This window comes from Emiliania huxleyi (genome assembly GCF_000372725.1).
Source record: "Emiliania huxleyi CCMP1516 unplaced genomic scaffold EMIHUscaffold_41, whole genome shotgun sequence".
In the NCBI taxonomy this organism is placed as follows: domain Eukaryota; phylum Haptophyta; order Isochrysidales; family Noelaerhabdaceae; genus Emiliania; species Emiliania huxleyi.
Window position 1 is genome coordinate 277394 of NW_005198900.1, and position 13533 is coordinate 290926.

The following is a 13533-nucleotide window of genomic DNA, read 5'->3' on the forward strand; positions in this document are numbered from 1 at the left end:
TTACCGATAGACGTGCTCAGACGCGATGTTTGCCGCGATGGCCGTCTCCCACTTGTTGCCATTCTCGAGCAGCTTCTGCTTGTCGTAAAGCAGCTCCTACAGCCGAGGGACGAGGTATACCCGAGATGCAGCCGAGAGATCGGGCTTGTCGTGCGTTGGCTGTCCTCGTGCGTCTCGGTCGCGTACTCAAAGTTTGGCCCCTCGACGATGGCGTCGACGGGGCACGCCTAGGGTATAAGGCAGGGCATGGTGGACGCCTCCACGCGCCGGACATGAAAACGGCTGCCCCCCCCCCCCCCCTCTCCCCCATCTTGAGACGGGCGGCGCGCCTCTTGGCAGAAGCCGCAGTAGATGCACTTGGTCATGTCGATGTCGTACCGCGTCGTGCGGCGCGCACCGTCGGCCCGCACCTCGGCCTCGATCGTGATGGCTTGCGCAGGGCAAATAGCCTCGCACAGCTTACAGGCGATGCAGCGCTCGTCGCCGGTCGCGTAGCGGCGCAGCGCGTGCTCCCCGCGGAAGCGCGGCGAGAGCGCGCCCTTCTCCATGGGGTAGTTGATGGTCACCTACGGTCTCGCGGCGATCGCTGTCCAGAGTCGCTGCGGCGAGGGCGCGCCCTCCTGCTCCGCGGCGCGCGCGCCTTCTCCTTCCAAAACATCGCAAAGGTCAGCGACATCGTCCGGCAGAGCTCGGTGATCCACAGCGACTGCACGGAGCCGGTCAGCACCGAGTTGAGGCTCGCCGTCCCCATGTCGGAGTGCTCCGGCGGCGGCGCGTCCGCCGAGCCGTGCCACCAGTTCTCTGGGAGGTCAATGCTCAGCGAGGGCGGCGGCTTGTCGCTCTGCAGTGCGGTGGCGGTGGCGGTCGACTCGACGGCGAAGCGCTCCGCGGCGGCAGAGGGGCCGCCATAGTTGGGCGAAGACGGCGTCACCCCAGTGGCCTCGCCACCTCCGTCCCACATGTTCTTCTCCCGGGAGCTGCCGCCGCCGGGGGCCTGCACGCAGAGTGCGCGAGCGGCCGACGCCGACCTCTGCACCGGAGAGCTGGCCGGCAGGCGAGGCGCGGACTTCAAGGCGCAGAGCGCCGCCGGCCGAGCCAGCTGGTGGGCGCGCCGGTAGCTTCGCGCAGCCGACATTTGCCAACTGCGCGTCTGTGGACGGTCGGGAGGGGCGGGCGGGTGAGCGACAGCGGATGGGAAGTGGGGTGAGCGGGGCGGTGTCTCTTCGGCGGCGAGGCGGCGGAGAGATGGAGGGGAGCGGCGGGCCGGTGGGCGGGGCGGCGGCGGGGCGGCTGCGGGCGCGAGAGACTCGTGCGGGCGGGGAGCGACGGGGACGCAGGCGGGGGTTGCGTCCGCGTGCGGCGGAATATTGGACGCGCGCAGGCCCGGAGGGAGGAGTGGGCGGGGCGGAGGCGGGGCGAAGGGGCGGGGGTGTGCGGGGCGTCCGGGGAACCCGAGTAGGCGCGCCCGGCAGGGATGTGAGAGGGGAGAGCACCGATGTGGCGAAGCAAATTCTGACGCAGAGGTAAATTCTTTTTTTCTGGATTTAAGAAAGAGAACAAGAAGAAAAGAAAGAAGAAGAGGGAGGAGTGATGCACGCCCTGTGAGCGGGGCGGGGTGCGCACTGTACCTCTGTGTTCGTGCGTTGCCCATCTCTACGGGAGATCGGGAGATGACTGCTCTATTTATTATACACATATGTCGCCCTAAATCCCATCGTCTCAGAGTTTGTTTGACCGTTTTATTTATTCCGCTCCTATAAAGACAACCACACGGGTGAGCCTAAGGGAGCGGCGTGCTCTGCCCGCACCGCCGCACCATCACGCGCCTTGCCTTCGAAGCTGCCTGCCTGGAGCCACACCTGGAACTTGCCGTGGTGCTCGGCGTCGTTTGTGTAGTCCTTGCGTTGCGGCATCGATGCGACCGACAAAGAGCCCGCTGGGGTCTCCCTTGCGATTGCCTCGGTGCCCCGCCAGCGTGCTTTTGTCATCATGCTGTCGTGCCTCTCCGCAGCCGCCGCGCTACCGCGGCCTCCGCCGCGGAAAGTGGCCCGCGCCTTCGCGAATCCCGTCTTGCGGCTTTTGCCGGATGCCCACCGCTTGGCCTCATTGCGGGGGCGGCCACCGGGCCGTGCCGTGGCCGCCCCCGTAGCTCGCGAAGCTGCGAACCGGGCTGCGTCCACTGCGCCGCGACCGTCGGCCCCCGGACTCGGTTCTTCGCGGCCTGCGCCGGAGAGTTGGCGGTCGTGCGCTGGGTGGTGATCGTCATCTGTCTGCTCTGCTGTGCTTCTCGCTCGTGCGTCCTTGGACTTGTGCTGACCTCCTTTCACCTCCTGCTCTCCTATGCCACGTGGCTGTGTGTGTTTGGGTTTCTATGTTTGCGATTTGGATTTTGGATTTTCCACTGCACTTTGTTTATTTATTTATTTATTAAGAAGGAGGAGGAGGAGGAGAGAGAGAGAGAGGGGGAATTCTTCCGTGTTAGGTGGGCGCCGATCACTACCGTTCTATGGCGGCGAGTATCGCTACGCCAGGGAGGACAAGGACGTCGACGGTGCTGCTGCTGCTGTTCGAGTCGTTCGTGGGTTCGGGAAGGGGGTCGGCGAGATCCTCTGGAAGGCGGCGAACGTCGGCTGCAGAACAAGCTGACGCGGGCCCAGTACCTCGACGAGGTGACTTGGACCACCAAGAACTGGCTAGGTAGGGCTGCAGAAGCAGCGTATCTCAGTCGTTCTTCACACGGCCATCGCAGAGCAGATTGTGAATGAATGAGCTTGCCTGCGGCGAGGGCGGTCGGGTGCACGGAGCTAAGTGCCTCGCCGTCCTCGCAGGAGTCGCTTAGGCGGCTCCCGTGGTGTACCTGTCTTAGTGCCAGTGCGCGCCCAGTCCCGTGCCCAGTGTCGCGCGAGGGAGTTTTGTTGTAAAATTCTTTCTGTGTTAGTGCCAGTGCGCGAGTCCCGTGCCAGTGTCGTGCGAGGGAGCTTTGTTGTAAAATTCTTTTGGGTTTGCTTGTAAAATTCTTCTTTGCTTTCTGGGGGGGCGGGGTGGATAGGGTCGGGTTGGGGTGGGGCGGGGTTGCTCGGGTCGGGGTTTGTGGGGTGGGGATGTTGGGGGTGGGGTGGGGTGGGAGTCGTGTGACTGCCTGAGTGTGCAGACTGCCTGCTCCTAGCACCTAGGCTGTATGAGCTTTTCCCCTCGCACCTCTTCTCGTTTCCTTTCCTTTTTTCTCTACAGCACCCTCTCTTGTCCTCTCTATTTTCCCGAAAATCCTGCTCGTGCAGGTGGGGACCCTGTCCTCGTCCCATCCCTCGTTTGGCGTGTCTGTTTTCTTTCTTTCTTTCTTTCCATTTTCCCGGGAAAACTCCGTGGAAATCCGTCAAATTTTGGGCTCTGAGCCGAGTCTGAGGCTGAGGCTGGTTGGGCCCAAAATCAGCCAAATTCATAGGCCAAATCGGCAAAATATCGGGAATTTTGCGGAGAACCCGGGTATACCTGGCTCCTGGGGAAATTACCCTCTTTCGACCGCCCCAGACCAGCTCTCAGACTCAGGGAAACTCGCGAGTTTCCAGAATGGAGCACCAAACACCCTCTGTTTCCCCTGACCGGAAACGCAAAGACCAAAGTGCTGGGGACCCTCTCGCCTCTGTTTTGTTTGCCGGAAAAGCTTATACAGGCCAACCTGCTCCTTCCTGTGGGTGATGGGGGCGACGGCTTCTGAGGAAGCCGTCGCCCGCGCCTTGCCTGTCGCGTGAATCGTGTCGTGCGACCGCCTTTTGTCGTAAAATTCTTTTTGCTTGGCCGGCACTCTTCTGAAAAACAAACGTTGGTATTTTTATTTTTAAGCGGAGACAGTGGGCAGCGAGCGAAGTGGGTGAGACTGATGATGCTCCTTCGACTTAGGGAGCGGTTCAGGCTGCTGGGCGGTGCTCACGCGAAAAGGAATCGACGCGATGTACAAAGCATACAAGAAGGGGAGAAAGAAGAGGAGAGACACCGGTGATGACGAAACAGAAAATAGCGCTGGCGAGAGCAGGGCAGACCCGGGGACGGGGGAGTCGGAGCAGACGGCGTCGGCCGCCGAGGGAATGTTGGGAAGAGGCACGAGGAGGGCGGCGACCTCGACCGACTATGGAGGTCCCGTCGCCAGACGACGCAGGGCAGACGACGGGGAGGCAGAGCAGACGCGCAGGGCGAGACGAGGGAGGGAGCAGGACGTCGCGGAGATCAGCAGGGGGTGTACGAAGAGATTAAGAGTAGCAGGAACCCGAGGGACCATGTGGAAGACGGCTAGTGCTAGTCCCCCCCGTCGGGAGGACGACCGCGGCTAGTCGCCGACCACACCCACAAAATAAAATATTCTTAGCTTCAAGCCCCCCTCCGAGACTAGGGACAGTCACCATCCGTACACAGGAGAGATGGGAGTGCGCCTCGCCCCCACTTGCCCTGACTACACAGGATAGCATGCCCCGATAACGGCGACACATAGTGGGGGACACTGCGCAAGGAGGGGGTGCGAAGGCTCATTGGGGTACTAGGTGGGACCATGAGGGGGGGTGGGCGGGGTCCTGTGGGGGTGAAATGTTGCGCGGCGAATTCGAACCTACCCCCTCGCCGCGCCGATCCTCACGCGGAGGGTAAAACCCTGTGGGACAAAACCCCTCCGCGGTCGGCAGTCTTCAGAGTGGACCCCCCCCTCCCCAGCCTCCCCTGTGCATCTCGCACCCCCCCCCGCTCCCCATCGGTGACTCGCGAAGGACACGGACACTCGGGGTGAGGGGGGGTCCCCCAGAGAGGGGGCTTTGGGGCATTGTTGGGTTGATCGCTCGTGCCGATCTCGGGTCGATCTCGGGTCGATCTCGGGTCGATCTCGGGTCGATCTCGGGTCGATCTCGGGTCGATCTCGGGTCGATCTCGGGTCGATCTCGGGTCTCGGGTCGGTCTTGGGCGGGTCGGTGTCTCGGAGTGGTCTAGAAAAGAAAAAAATGGGGCGAGATGAGGCGAGATGAGGCGAGGTGAGGCGAGGTGGGGGGCGAGATGAGGCGAGATGAGGCGAGATGGACCACACCCACAAAGAACCCTGCACAAAGATCGCACGGGCGGGGATCTGTTCTTTTTACCCACCTCACAGTAGAGAGGTGTCCGTTTTTATTTATCTATTTATTTATTTGCTACAAATCTCTCTCTCTCGTATCTGAAATTCTGCAAAAACCCCGTTTAGATACTCCCCTCTTCTGGAAACAAAAAAGAAATCACCGGATGATGTCGCAGGGATACCTGGGGAAATCCGGGAAATTTCGGGGTTTACCCAGTTTTTTTGGCCTTTTCTGCTTGCTGACCGCTGAACAACAGTAACATCAGTAACAAACAGTAACAGCTTGGGCTGGGAAGAAAGTTAACGTTTGACAGCTCTAGAGATAGAAAGAGGCACACGCCCAAGGGTGGGAGGCGGCTAGCACCACACTCCTCTCCTTAAAATCCCTGTGTGGTGGCGGCGTGCCGTCCTCCCGTCCCTCCCTTGGGTTGTCTGTTTTATTTATTCGCAGTCATGGCTCTGTCTGCTGGTTCTCGCTCGCGTGCGTCCTCGGAAGTTGTGCCCGCCTCCTTCTACATACGAGCTCGTATGCCACGTCGCTGCCTGTGTTTGGATTGCTATGTTTGCGATTTGGAATTTGGCATTTGTACTAGGAATTCCATGTTGATTGTTGTGAGGGAATTCCTAAAGTGATTAAAGTGATGCTGATGGTGGTGGTACTCTCAGTTTCCTTCCTGTGACACGGCAGGCCACCCTCACCCACTTGGTCGAGAAGCGCGCGCGATCTCGTACTTTCAAGGCTGGTCCCGGCCATTCCAAGGGTAAACCTTTCTCCTTTGAGATGAATACCCAGCGTCCCTCCCTCCTAGTCACAATCTCAATTTCTCGACTCTACAACACGACGTGCTGCGATCGGGGTTCGCCCATTTTCCCTTTCTTTTTTGGGCCCTGTGGGCACCCTACGCACTGCGCAGCAACAACAACAACACAAACTCTCTTCGCAGTGGCACTGGCGGTCTCATCTCAGAGAGAGAGATTTGAAAACCAACAAGATATCACGACTCTCACAGTGATTTGGGCCCGGCAGCTTGTCAGCCCTCAGCCGAAGCTCGGGCCGGTCCCTTACGTAGCTAGCCGAGAGAGCCTCCCGCGTCGATGCTACGGGGAGCTGAAGAATAAATAAATAAACCCGACACGCCAAACGAGGGGTGGGAGAAGGACAGGGTCCCCACCTGCACGAGCAGGATCTTGTAAATAAATAAATAAACAAAGTGCAGTGGAAAATCCAAAATCCAAATCGCAAACATAGAAACCCAAACACACACAGCCACGTGGCATAGGAGAGCAGGAGGTGAAAGGAGGTCAGCACAAGTCCAAGGACGCACGAGCGAGAAGCACAGCAGAGCAGACAGATGACGATCACCACCCAGCGCACGACCGCCAACTCTCCGGCGCAGGCCGCGAAGAACCGAGTCCGGGGGCCGACGGTCGCGGCGCAGTGGACGCAGCCCGGTTCGCAGCTTCGCGAGCTACGGGGGCGGCCACGGCACGGCCCGGTGGCCGCCCCCGCAATGAGGCCAAGCGGTGGGCATCCGGCAAAAGCCGCAAGACGGGATTCGCGAAGGCGCGGGCCACTTTAATAAATAAATAAAACGGGCACGCCAAACGAGGGGAGAAAGGACAATCAGGGACACGAATCCGATATTTTTTCTCAGACGCCGAAACCTGCACGCTGCCAAGCGCCGCCTTTGTTGAGGCCAGGATACACAATGCACGCCGGCCAGAGCGCGCCAGAGCGCGGAGACGTCCCCGGCTCGCAGCTGCCGTCTCTGCGCGAGCGGCGCGTGGCGGCGACCCGGGAGGGCCGCTCGCTGCTGTTGCCGAGCACGGTCGGCGCCCCGAACGCCCCTCCGCCGCCCGCAGACATTCTTGAGCAGCGGCAGCGCATGGTTGCGGCAGCGAATCCGGCGCTCAGCCAACCCGCCGGCGCAGTGGCGGGTGAAGAGAGCGGAGAGGACGACGCGCAGTCGCTCGCCTCGATCCCCTCGCCCGCCTCGTCGGCCCCGCCGTCGCCGCAGCGGTCGGCCACGCCTGGCCGCCCCGCTGACACACCGAGCCTCGGCGACGCCTCCAACCTCTCCGGTGCTGCCGGCGGCGAGGCGGCCGGCGGCGAGGCGGCAGGATCGCCCGCGGAGAGGGAGCGCTCTTCCTCGTGGCGCGCCTCGCACGCCTGCCGCCGCCACCGCCGCCGCCGCCGCCCTCCCCCGACGCGCGCCTCTCGCATGCCGTAGGTCGCTGATCGAGACGTCGGCCGGCCTCCTCGACTCGGTCTCGTCGATGCTCGCAGGGTACGCGCCCTGGTCGCCAGGCAAGGGCCGCCGGGGAGCGACCCGCGCCAGCGCCGCCTCCTGCTCCGTTCCCACCTCGCCAGCCGCTTCGGCCAGCCCCTCGATCGTGGTCCGCTCCCCCTCTCCTGTCGCGGGCGCCGCCTTCGCCACATCCCCGTCGTCGGACGCGGCGCCCTCTCCGCCGCAGCGGCCCGCCGGAAGCGTCGCGGCGGCGCGGCGATTCGCGACCAAGACGAGGCAGCCACCTCGCGACGGCGGCGGCAGCGGAGCGAGCCCTCAACCCAGCGCCTTGGACCGAGAGTTCTCGCTGCGGAGGGTGGAGGGGTCGCCCTCGGACTATTGCGAGGGCGCGGCGTCGTCCGACGAGCCCGCCGCGCAGCGGCAGCCCGCCGCGCCGCCCCCGCTCACCCTCGGCCACGAACGGGCGGACAGCTCTACCGCGAGTCTGCCGGCCGCGAGGCGCTCGCAGGGTGTGTCGCCAACCACGGAGCGGCTGCGCGCTTACTCGGGCGCCTCTGGGGCGCACGCAAAGGTGAGATTGGATCGACAGGAACGCAGCGCCGCCGCCCTCATCGCCGCCGCCCTCACCGCCCCGTCGCCCGCCCCACAGATCCTCGCCGAGTTGCAGGGGCTTCAGACGCGGCCTGTGGTCTCGCCCGCGCGTTTGGAGCGCGAGCACCGGCGCCCTAGATGCTGAAACACACCCCTGTGCTGCGACTCGCGCTCGATGCGTCGCGAATGTCGCACTCATGTTGTGGCGGCTGTATTCGGTAGCCTTTGTATTTCCCGGGCGTTGCATTTCAGCGCCAGCCCGCTGCACCATCACACTCTGTACCTCTAGGCACCGGCGGGAGCTGAGCCGGGTCTACGCGGCGCGGATGTGGCAGGCTCGCTGGCGGCAGTACGTGCGCCGCAAGCTGCTCAATTCGGAGGATGAGGCGATCATGAATGCGGCGTTGATGAGCGACATCAGTGGTGAGCCGAGATTTGGACGAGAGTAGCCGACCGCACTTAGCAGCCGCTGATGGCGGAGGCGCTTCGGCGCGACAAACTTGGTAGACTGGGGAGGGCTCCCCCCCCGCCCCCTCGCCCGTTGCTTTCCCCCCCCCCCCCCCCCCCTTCCCTCCCTGACTGCCAGACATATGATTGACGTGACGATCCTGCCAGGCGACGTTGCGGAGCTGATCCAGGACACAACCCCGTTCACGGCGCGACGCCGGTCCGAAGGGGACAGCAGCTCCCGGCCGGCGTCGCGCGAGGCGTCGCGGCGGCGCTGGTCCGAAGGGGACGGACGCCTTCGGAGCCCGCTCACCGTCGAAGGCTCGCCCGAGCCCGGGTTTGCCCCTCCCTCCTACGAAGAGGGCGCCGCGACCCCGCCAGGCCGCGCCGCCGCAAAGGCCGCGCCGCTCGACGCAGAGGCTGTCCACGTCGACGTCGGCCCCGCGTCGCCCGAGCCGGAGGCGGGCGGTCGCTTCCCCCTCTGTCGCCGCTGGTGTTTGCCGCGCACCCGCCCCTCCCACCACGCGCGCCGCGAGCCGGGCGACATCGAGGGGAAGCTGAGGGACAAGGAGATGGAGGGCTCGGCGCTCGCCCACACACTCAGCATCGGGCACGGCATGCACGTCAAGGCGCCTCACGCCTCATGACCATTGTCTCATCAACTTCACCTCACCTCACCTCAACACCTCCACCGCCGTCGCTCACGGATTCCGTCCATGCCTAAGGCTGGTGGAATCGTCGCCGAACCTTCTCGGAACTTTCCTTTATAGGCGCCGCCGAGCCCGGACATGAAGAAGGCGCGGCTCTACGCGTCGCAGCGGCTCGCGCGGCAGCACGAGGGCGACGAGGCGCCGGGCGAGCTCTACCCGCTCTACACGCCTCTCGAGACTTTCGACCGGTTCGGGACCGACGTCTCACAGTACATGCATTTTGTGCTCTACACGTCGCGCCTCTTCTTCTGCCTCTTCGCCTTCAACCTCGCCAACCTCATCATCAATCTGGAGGGGCAGAACCTCGCTTTCCTTGAGCTCGACTCCGCCGCGGCGGGCGTCAATCCACTCGCCGTTGTGCACACGCTCGGCAATACCGAGTCGACGGGCGTCCTCGCCAAAGGTCGCCAATCACCTCACCCCACACCTCACCCCACCTCACCCCACCTCACTGCGCCTCACTGCGCCTTGCAGCATGTTCCGCTGCGAAACCTGTCCATAGGCGGCCATTCCTACGGCGTCATCGAATTCATTACCAGCGGGGTGCTCGTCGTCTACATCTTTTGGCTGCGCGGCAAGATGTCCGAGATCCGCACCCGCATCCGCAACTCAACCTCGCTGGCTACGCTCACCGCCGCCGATTTCACCGTGATGGTGTCGCATTTGCCCGACGGCTGGGGCAGCGACGACGTGCGTGGTTTCTTTGAGCGCTTCGGTCAGGTGGTGCACGTGTCGGTCTCGCTCAACAATCGCGGCCTTATCCTCGAGATGAAGCGCACGCAGGAGCTGCGCGACCGGCACACGGAGGCGGCGTTGCACTTGCTCACGAAGATGTCCCGCTTGGCGAAGAAGGAGGAGGTCGTGCGCGCGCGCGTGCGCTCCGTTCGCTCGCTTGAGCGCTTCGAGCGGCACCGCGCGAGGCTGCGGCTGCTGATGCGCGGCAAGTACCAGCACACGGGCCACGTGCGTGTCACCTCCAGCAGAGCTCGCTGAACCTCCCGCTGCGGGCAGCCTCGCATCACCGCAGCGTGCTGTGAGCAGGCCTTCGTCACCTTCAACAAGGCGAGCGTGACGCCGGAGCTCGTGCGGCGGCTCGGCAAGGGCGGCACTGACGAGCACCGGGTGCACTAGACGTTTCCTGGACATTTCTGAGACGCGCTCTCTCTCCCTCCGCTCTCACCTTGCTTTTGCCACACACGCGCCTCCCCATTCCAACCACTCTGCAACGCCCATGGCCACGCCCATCGCTACGCCCATCGCCACGCCCATCGCCGCGCCCACGCCGAACCCGCGCCACGCGGTACCGCTCCATCCGCAGGTGCAGCAGGCCCTCGGCGCCAAGCTGCACGTTAAGCGCGCGCCCGAGCCGTCCGACGTCTTATGGGAGAACCTGCAGTACTCGCGGCGGCAGCAGCGGCAATGGCAGTGCCTCTCGACGGGCATCATGTGCGTCCTGGCGACGGTCGGCATCTTCACCATCTTCGTCTCCAATTACTACCTCGCGCCCGGGGTCAACCCAAACGCGGCGTACCCTCTCCCCGCAGGGCAGTTTCTCGCGCAGATGCTTGGTGCGCTGGTGGTCAACATTGGTGGGCACCTCATCTTCTTCATCCTCGTGCTCTTCCTCGCGAAGCTCGTCGAGGTGCAGTACACGCACCGCGAGCGCGAAAAGGAGATGATGATCAAGATGACCGTCTTCCAGATCCTCTCCGTCGTCGTCCCCTCCTTCCTCTACCTCTTTCTCAACACAAACGCGAACGAGCTCGCGTTCAACGACTCGATGGGCCGCTTCGGCGCGAGCTGGTACGTCTCGGGCGGTCAGGTGCGGCGAGGGACCTCCTATTTTTGCGCACATGTCACACGTGCTCTGCAGCCCGCACCGAGCCTGCCCCTCCCCGCCGCCGGTTCGCCACACGCACACCCACCGCTTGAAGTCAAAGCTGTCGCCCGCCCTCGCCATTCCCAGTTCGTCATCGTCGCGCTCGTCGGCGACGCGACCGCCATCAACCTCTTCATCGACCTCGTGCGGCCGGTGCCCGACTTGTTCAACCGATACGTGCTCGCGCGCCGCGCAAAGACGCAGGCCAAGATGGACGAGCTCTGGACCATCGATGCGGACCTTACCCTTGGCTTTCGCGTCCAGCTGATGAACAAGATCGTTTTTGTTGGACTCATGTTCGCGTTCGCGATCCCGATCCTCTACGGCCTTATCTTTCTCTTCCTCTTCTCCGCGCATTGGGTGGACCGCTACACGCTTCTCCGCCGCCTCACGCCACCGCCCGTGACGCACGACGGCCTGATGGAGGTTGTGATCCGGTACATCTTCCCCGTGGCCGTCCTCACGCACACGGTCATGGCTGTCATCTTCTTCAACGACATTTGCGTCGGATCAAAGGCCGCCGACGAGGGCGCTTGCGAGCGCGCCTTCGCCGCCGGTTTCAGCTTTGACAACAGCACAAACAGCAGCGATCTCCTCGGCGGCACTTGCGTGCCCGACGTCGGCACCGGCGACCTCAACGACTTGCTCGACCCAGAGCGGATCGCGGTCAAGGAGGAGTGGGCGGAGCACATCCGGAACAACGCGAACTTTGACCTCTACTCGGGTTCCGTGCTCTCGCTCGAGTGCCTCGTCGCCAACGCGTCTCAGTCGGGCGCCTTTTGCACCGTGGTGTCCGGGTGCTCGCTCGAGCTATCGGGCGCGCACGTGATACTCATCTGCGGCGCCTTCATCTGGGGCATCGGCGTCGTTGTCTACCTCCTCCTCCACTGGTGCAAGCGGCGGCGCGACGCCGCGCTCGGCGAGAAGCGCCGCTCCGCCCTCTCCACCTTCTCGCTCAACGCGTTCCGCTTCATCATGCAGCGCGATGTGCTGCGCCCAGCTGAGCCGTCCAGCACGCACTTGGACGCTCGCATCTGGCCGACCGGCTCGCGCGTCGGCGCCAGCCCGGGCTCTCGCCCCGCCAGCCCGCCGCCGCCGGCGCATCGAGGGATAGCAGCGACGCCACGGGGCGCGGCGAACAAACGGACGATCCCCCGTACCCCCGGTCTCGTCTCGGCCGCGGCTGCCGGCGCGCCTCCCCCAAGCTCGGGCGGCGGCGAGGACAACGGCGGCGGCGCGGCCTACACGAGGCCGCCGCCCTCTCCGAGGGGCTGTCCGCCCATTCTCGCGGCGCAGGCGCCTATGTACTTGCCGCCGCTGACGCGCGCCCTGCTCGAGATGTATGGCAACAACGCGCGCCTCGACCGGCGGCTGCTCAAGTCGTACTTGCAGATCGCCAACGTGCCCATACAGCAGGGGCCGGGAGGAAGCGTCGAGGAATTGCGTCGCTCCTCGCTGTCGAGCGAGCGCTCGGTGCTGTCCTCCCTCGCCGAGCCGCTGCGCGAGGCGTCGGGACGCGTCAAGGGAACCGTGCCCTCGGTCGAGCAAGTGCGGACGATGCGCGACGCGCTGCGCCAAAAGCTGGGCGAGGTCGAGCAGCAGCTCTCGGCGATCGGCGACCGTGAGACGTACCAGCAGTCCAACACCGCATTGCGCGGTGGGCTGCAGCGCGGCGCGCAACGGCTCGGCTCCACCTTCCTACGCCGCAAGAGCGACCCGAGGTTCTCGGAGAGCGACATCTCGGAGCCCGAGTTGGCGCCGCCGTTCTCGCCGGTGGCGGAGGAGGACCCGGAGGGGCTGGCGGTGGACGTGCCGGGGGACGACCCGGAGGGGCTGGCGGTGGACGTGCCGGGGGACGACCCGGAGGGGCTGGCGGTGGACGTGCCGGGGGACGACCCGGAGGGGCTGGCGGTGGACGTGGGCAGGGCACCGACCACGGATGAGGTGCCGGGAATGGCAGCGTCGTCGTCTCGAAGGCGGAGCACCGCTGACCAGGTCCTATAGGGTTCGTACAGCAGAAGTACTTGTCGAGTCGCTTGTCCAATGCTGATTTTAGTTAGAGAGAGCTGGGTTTTTTGAGGCATTGTGCTTTGTGGGGTTGGCACTCCACCATCGACCCTCATGTGGGACCACAGCCAGGATACACTCGAAGGCTGGGACCTGGTACAAGCACGAAGCAGTGGCTACGGCTTTTTAGTTTCACCCGATCACGCGCAATTACGTAGAGAAGAAGTAAGCATTTCACTGTGGCACAGCTCGGTCGCGTTACAAAACCTTGATTTTTGGTCTTTGTGCCATTTTGTCCCTCTCGGTGCCTTCCAGAGACCAGAGGCAGCTGCGACCCCGCCGAGTAGATGGCGGCACACCGCGCCGATTTTTGGTCTTTGTGCCATTTTGTCCCTCTCGGTGCCTTCCAGAGACCAGAGGCATATCTCTTTTTTTTTTTCTTTCCTCCTCTCTTCTCTCTTCTTTCTTTTCCTCCTTTTTTTTCCTTTCTTTCTTTTCCTCTCTTCCTTCTCTTCTCTCTCCCCCCTTCCTCCCCCTTTTTCTTCCTCTTTCTCTTTCTTT

General features: G+C 63.6%; 3 protein-coding genes across 3 annotated transcripts; 1 reads left to right on the plus strand and 2 right to left on the minus strand.

Moving 5' to 3' along the window:
* EMIHUDRAFT_65955 (23 kDa subunit of NADH-ubiquinone oxidoreductase) lies at nucleotides 1–566 on the minus strand (the record flags this gene model as incomplete). The annotated part of the gene is made up of 2 exons (XM_005769753.1): nucleotides 1–96; nucleotides 264–566. Coding segments are annotated over 2 exons (399 nt in total), but the record flags the coding sequence as incomplete, so codon positions are not given.
* Nucleotides 567–1743: 1177 nt separating this feature from the next.
* On the minus strand, nucleotides 1744–2266 carry EMIHUDRAFT_210056 (hypothetical protein; the record flags this gene model as incomplete). The annotated part of the gene is made up of 3 exons (XM_005769754.1): nucleotides 1744–1754; nucleotides 1817–2054; nucleotides 2123–2266. 3 exons carry the CDS (start codon nucleotides 2264–2266, stop codon nucleotides 1744–1746), a joined length of 393 nt encoding a protein of 130 aa, XP_005769811.1.
* A 4532-nt stretch (nucleotides 2267–6798) lies between these two features.
* On the plus strand, nucleotides 6799–13025 carry EMIHUDRAFT_451393 (hypothetical protein; the record flags this gene model as incomplete). The annotated part of the gene is made up of 13 exons (XM_005769755.1): nucleotides 6799–7241; nucleotides 7321–7486; nucleotides 7565–7693; nucleotides 7847–7909; nucleotides 8265–8352; nucleotides 8545–8999; nucleotides 9147–9489; nucleotides 9589–10049; nucleotides 10128–10208; nucleotides 10414–10908; nucleotides 11053–11952; nucleotides 12262–12909; nucleotides 12984–13025. The coding sequence occupies 13 exons, from the start codon at nucleotides 6799–6801 to the stop codon at nucleotides 13023–13025; spliced, it is 4314 nt and encodes a 1437-aa protein (XP_005769812.1).
* Between the last annotated feature and the right edge of the window lie 508 nt (nucleotides 13026–13533).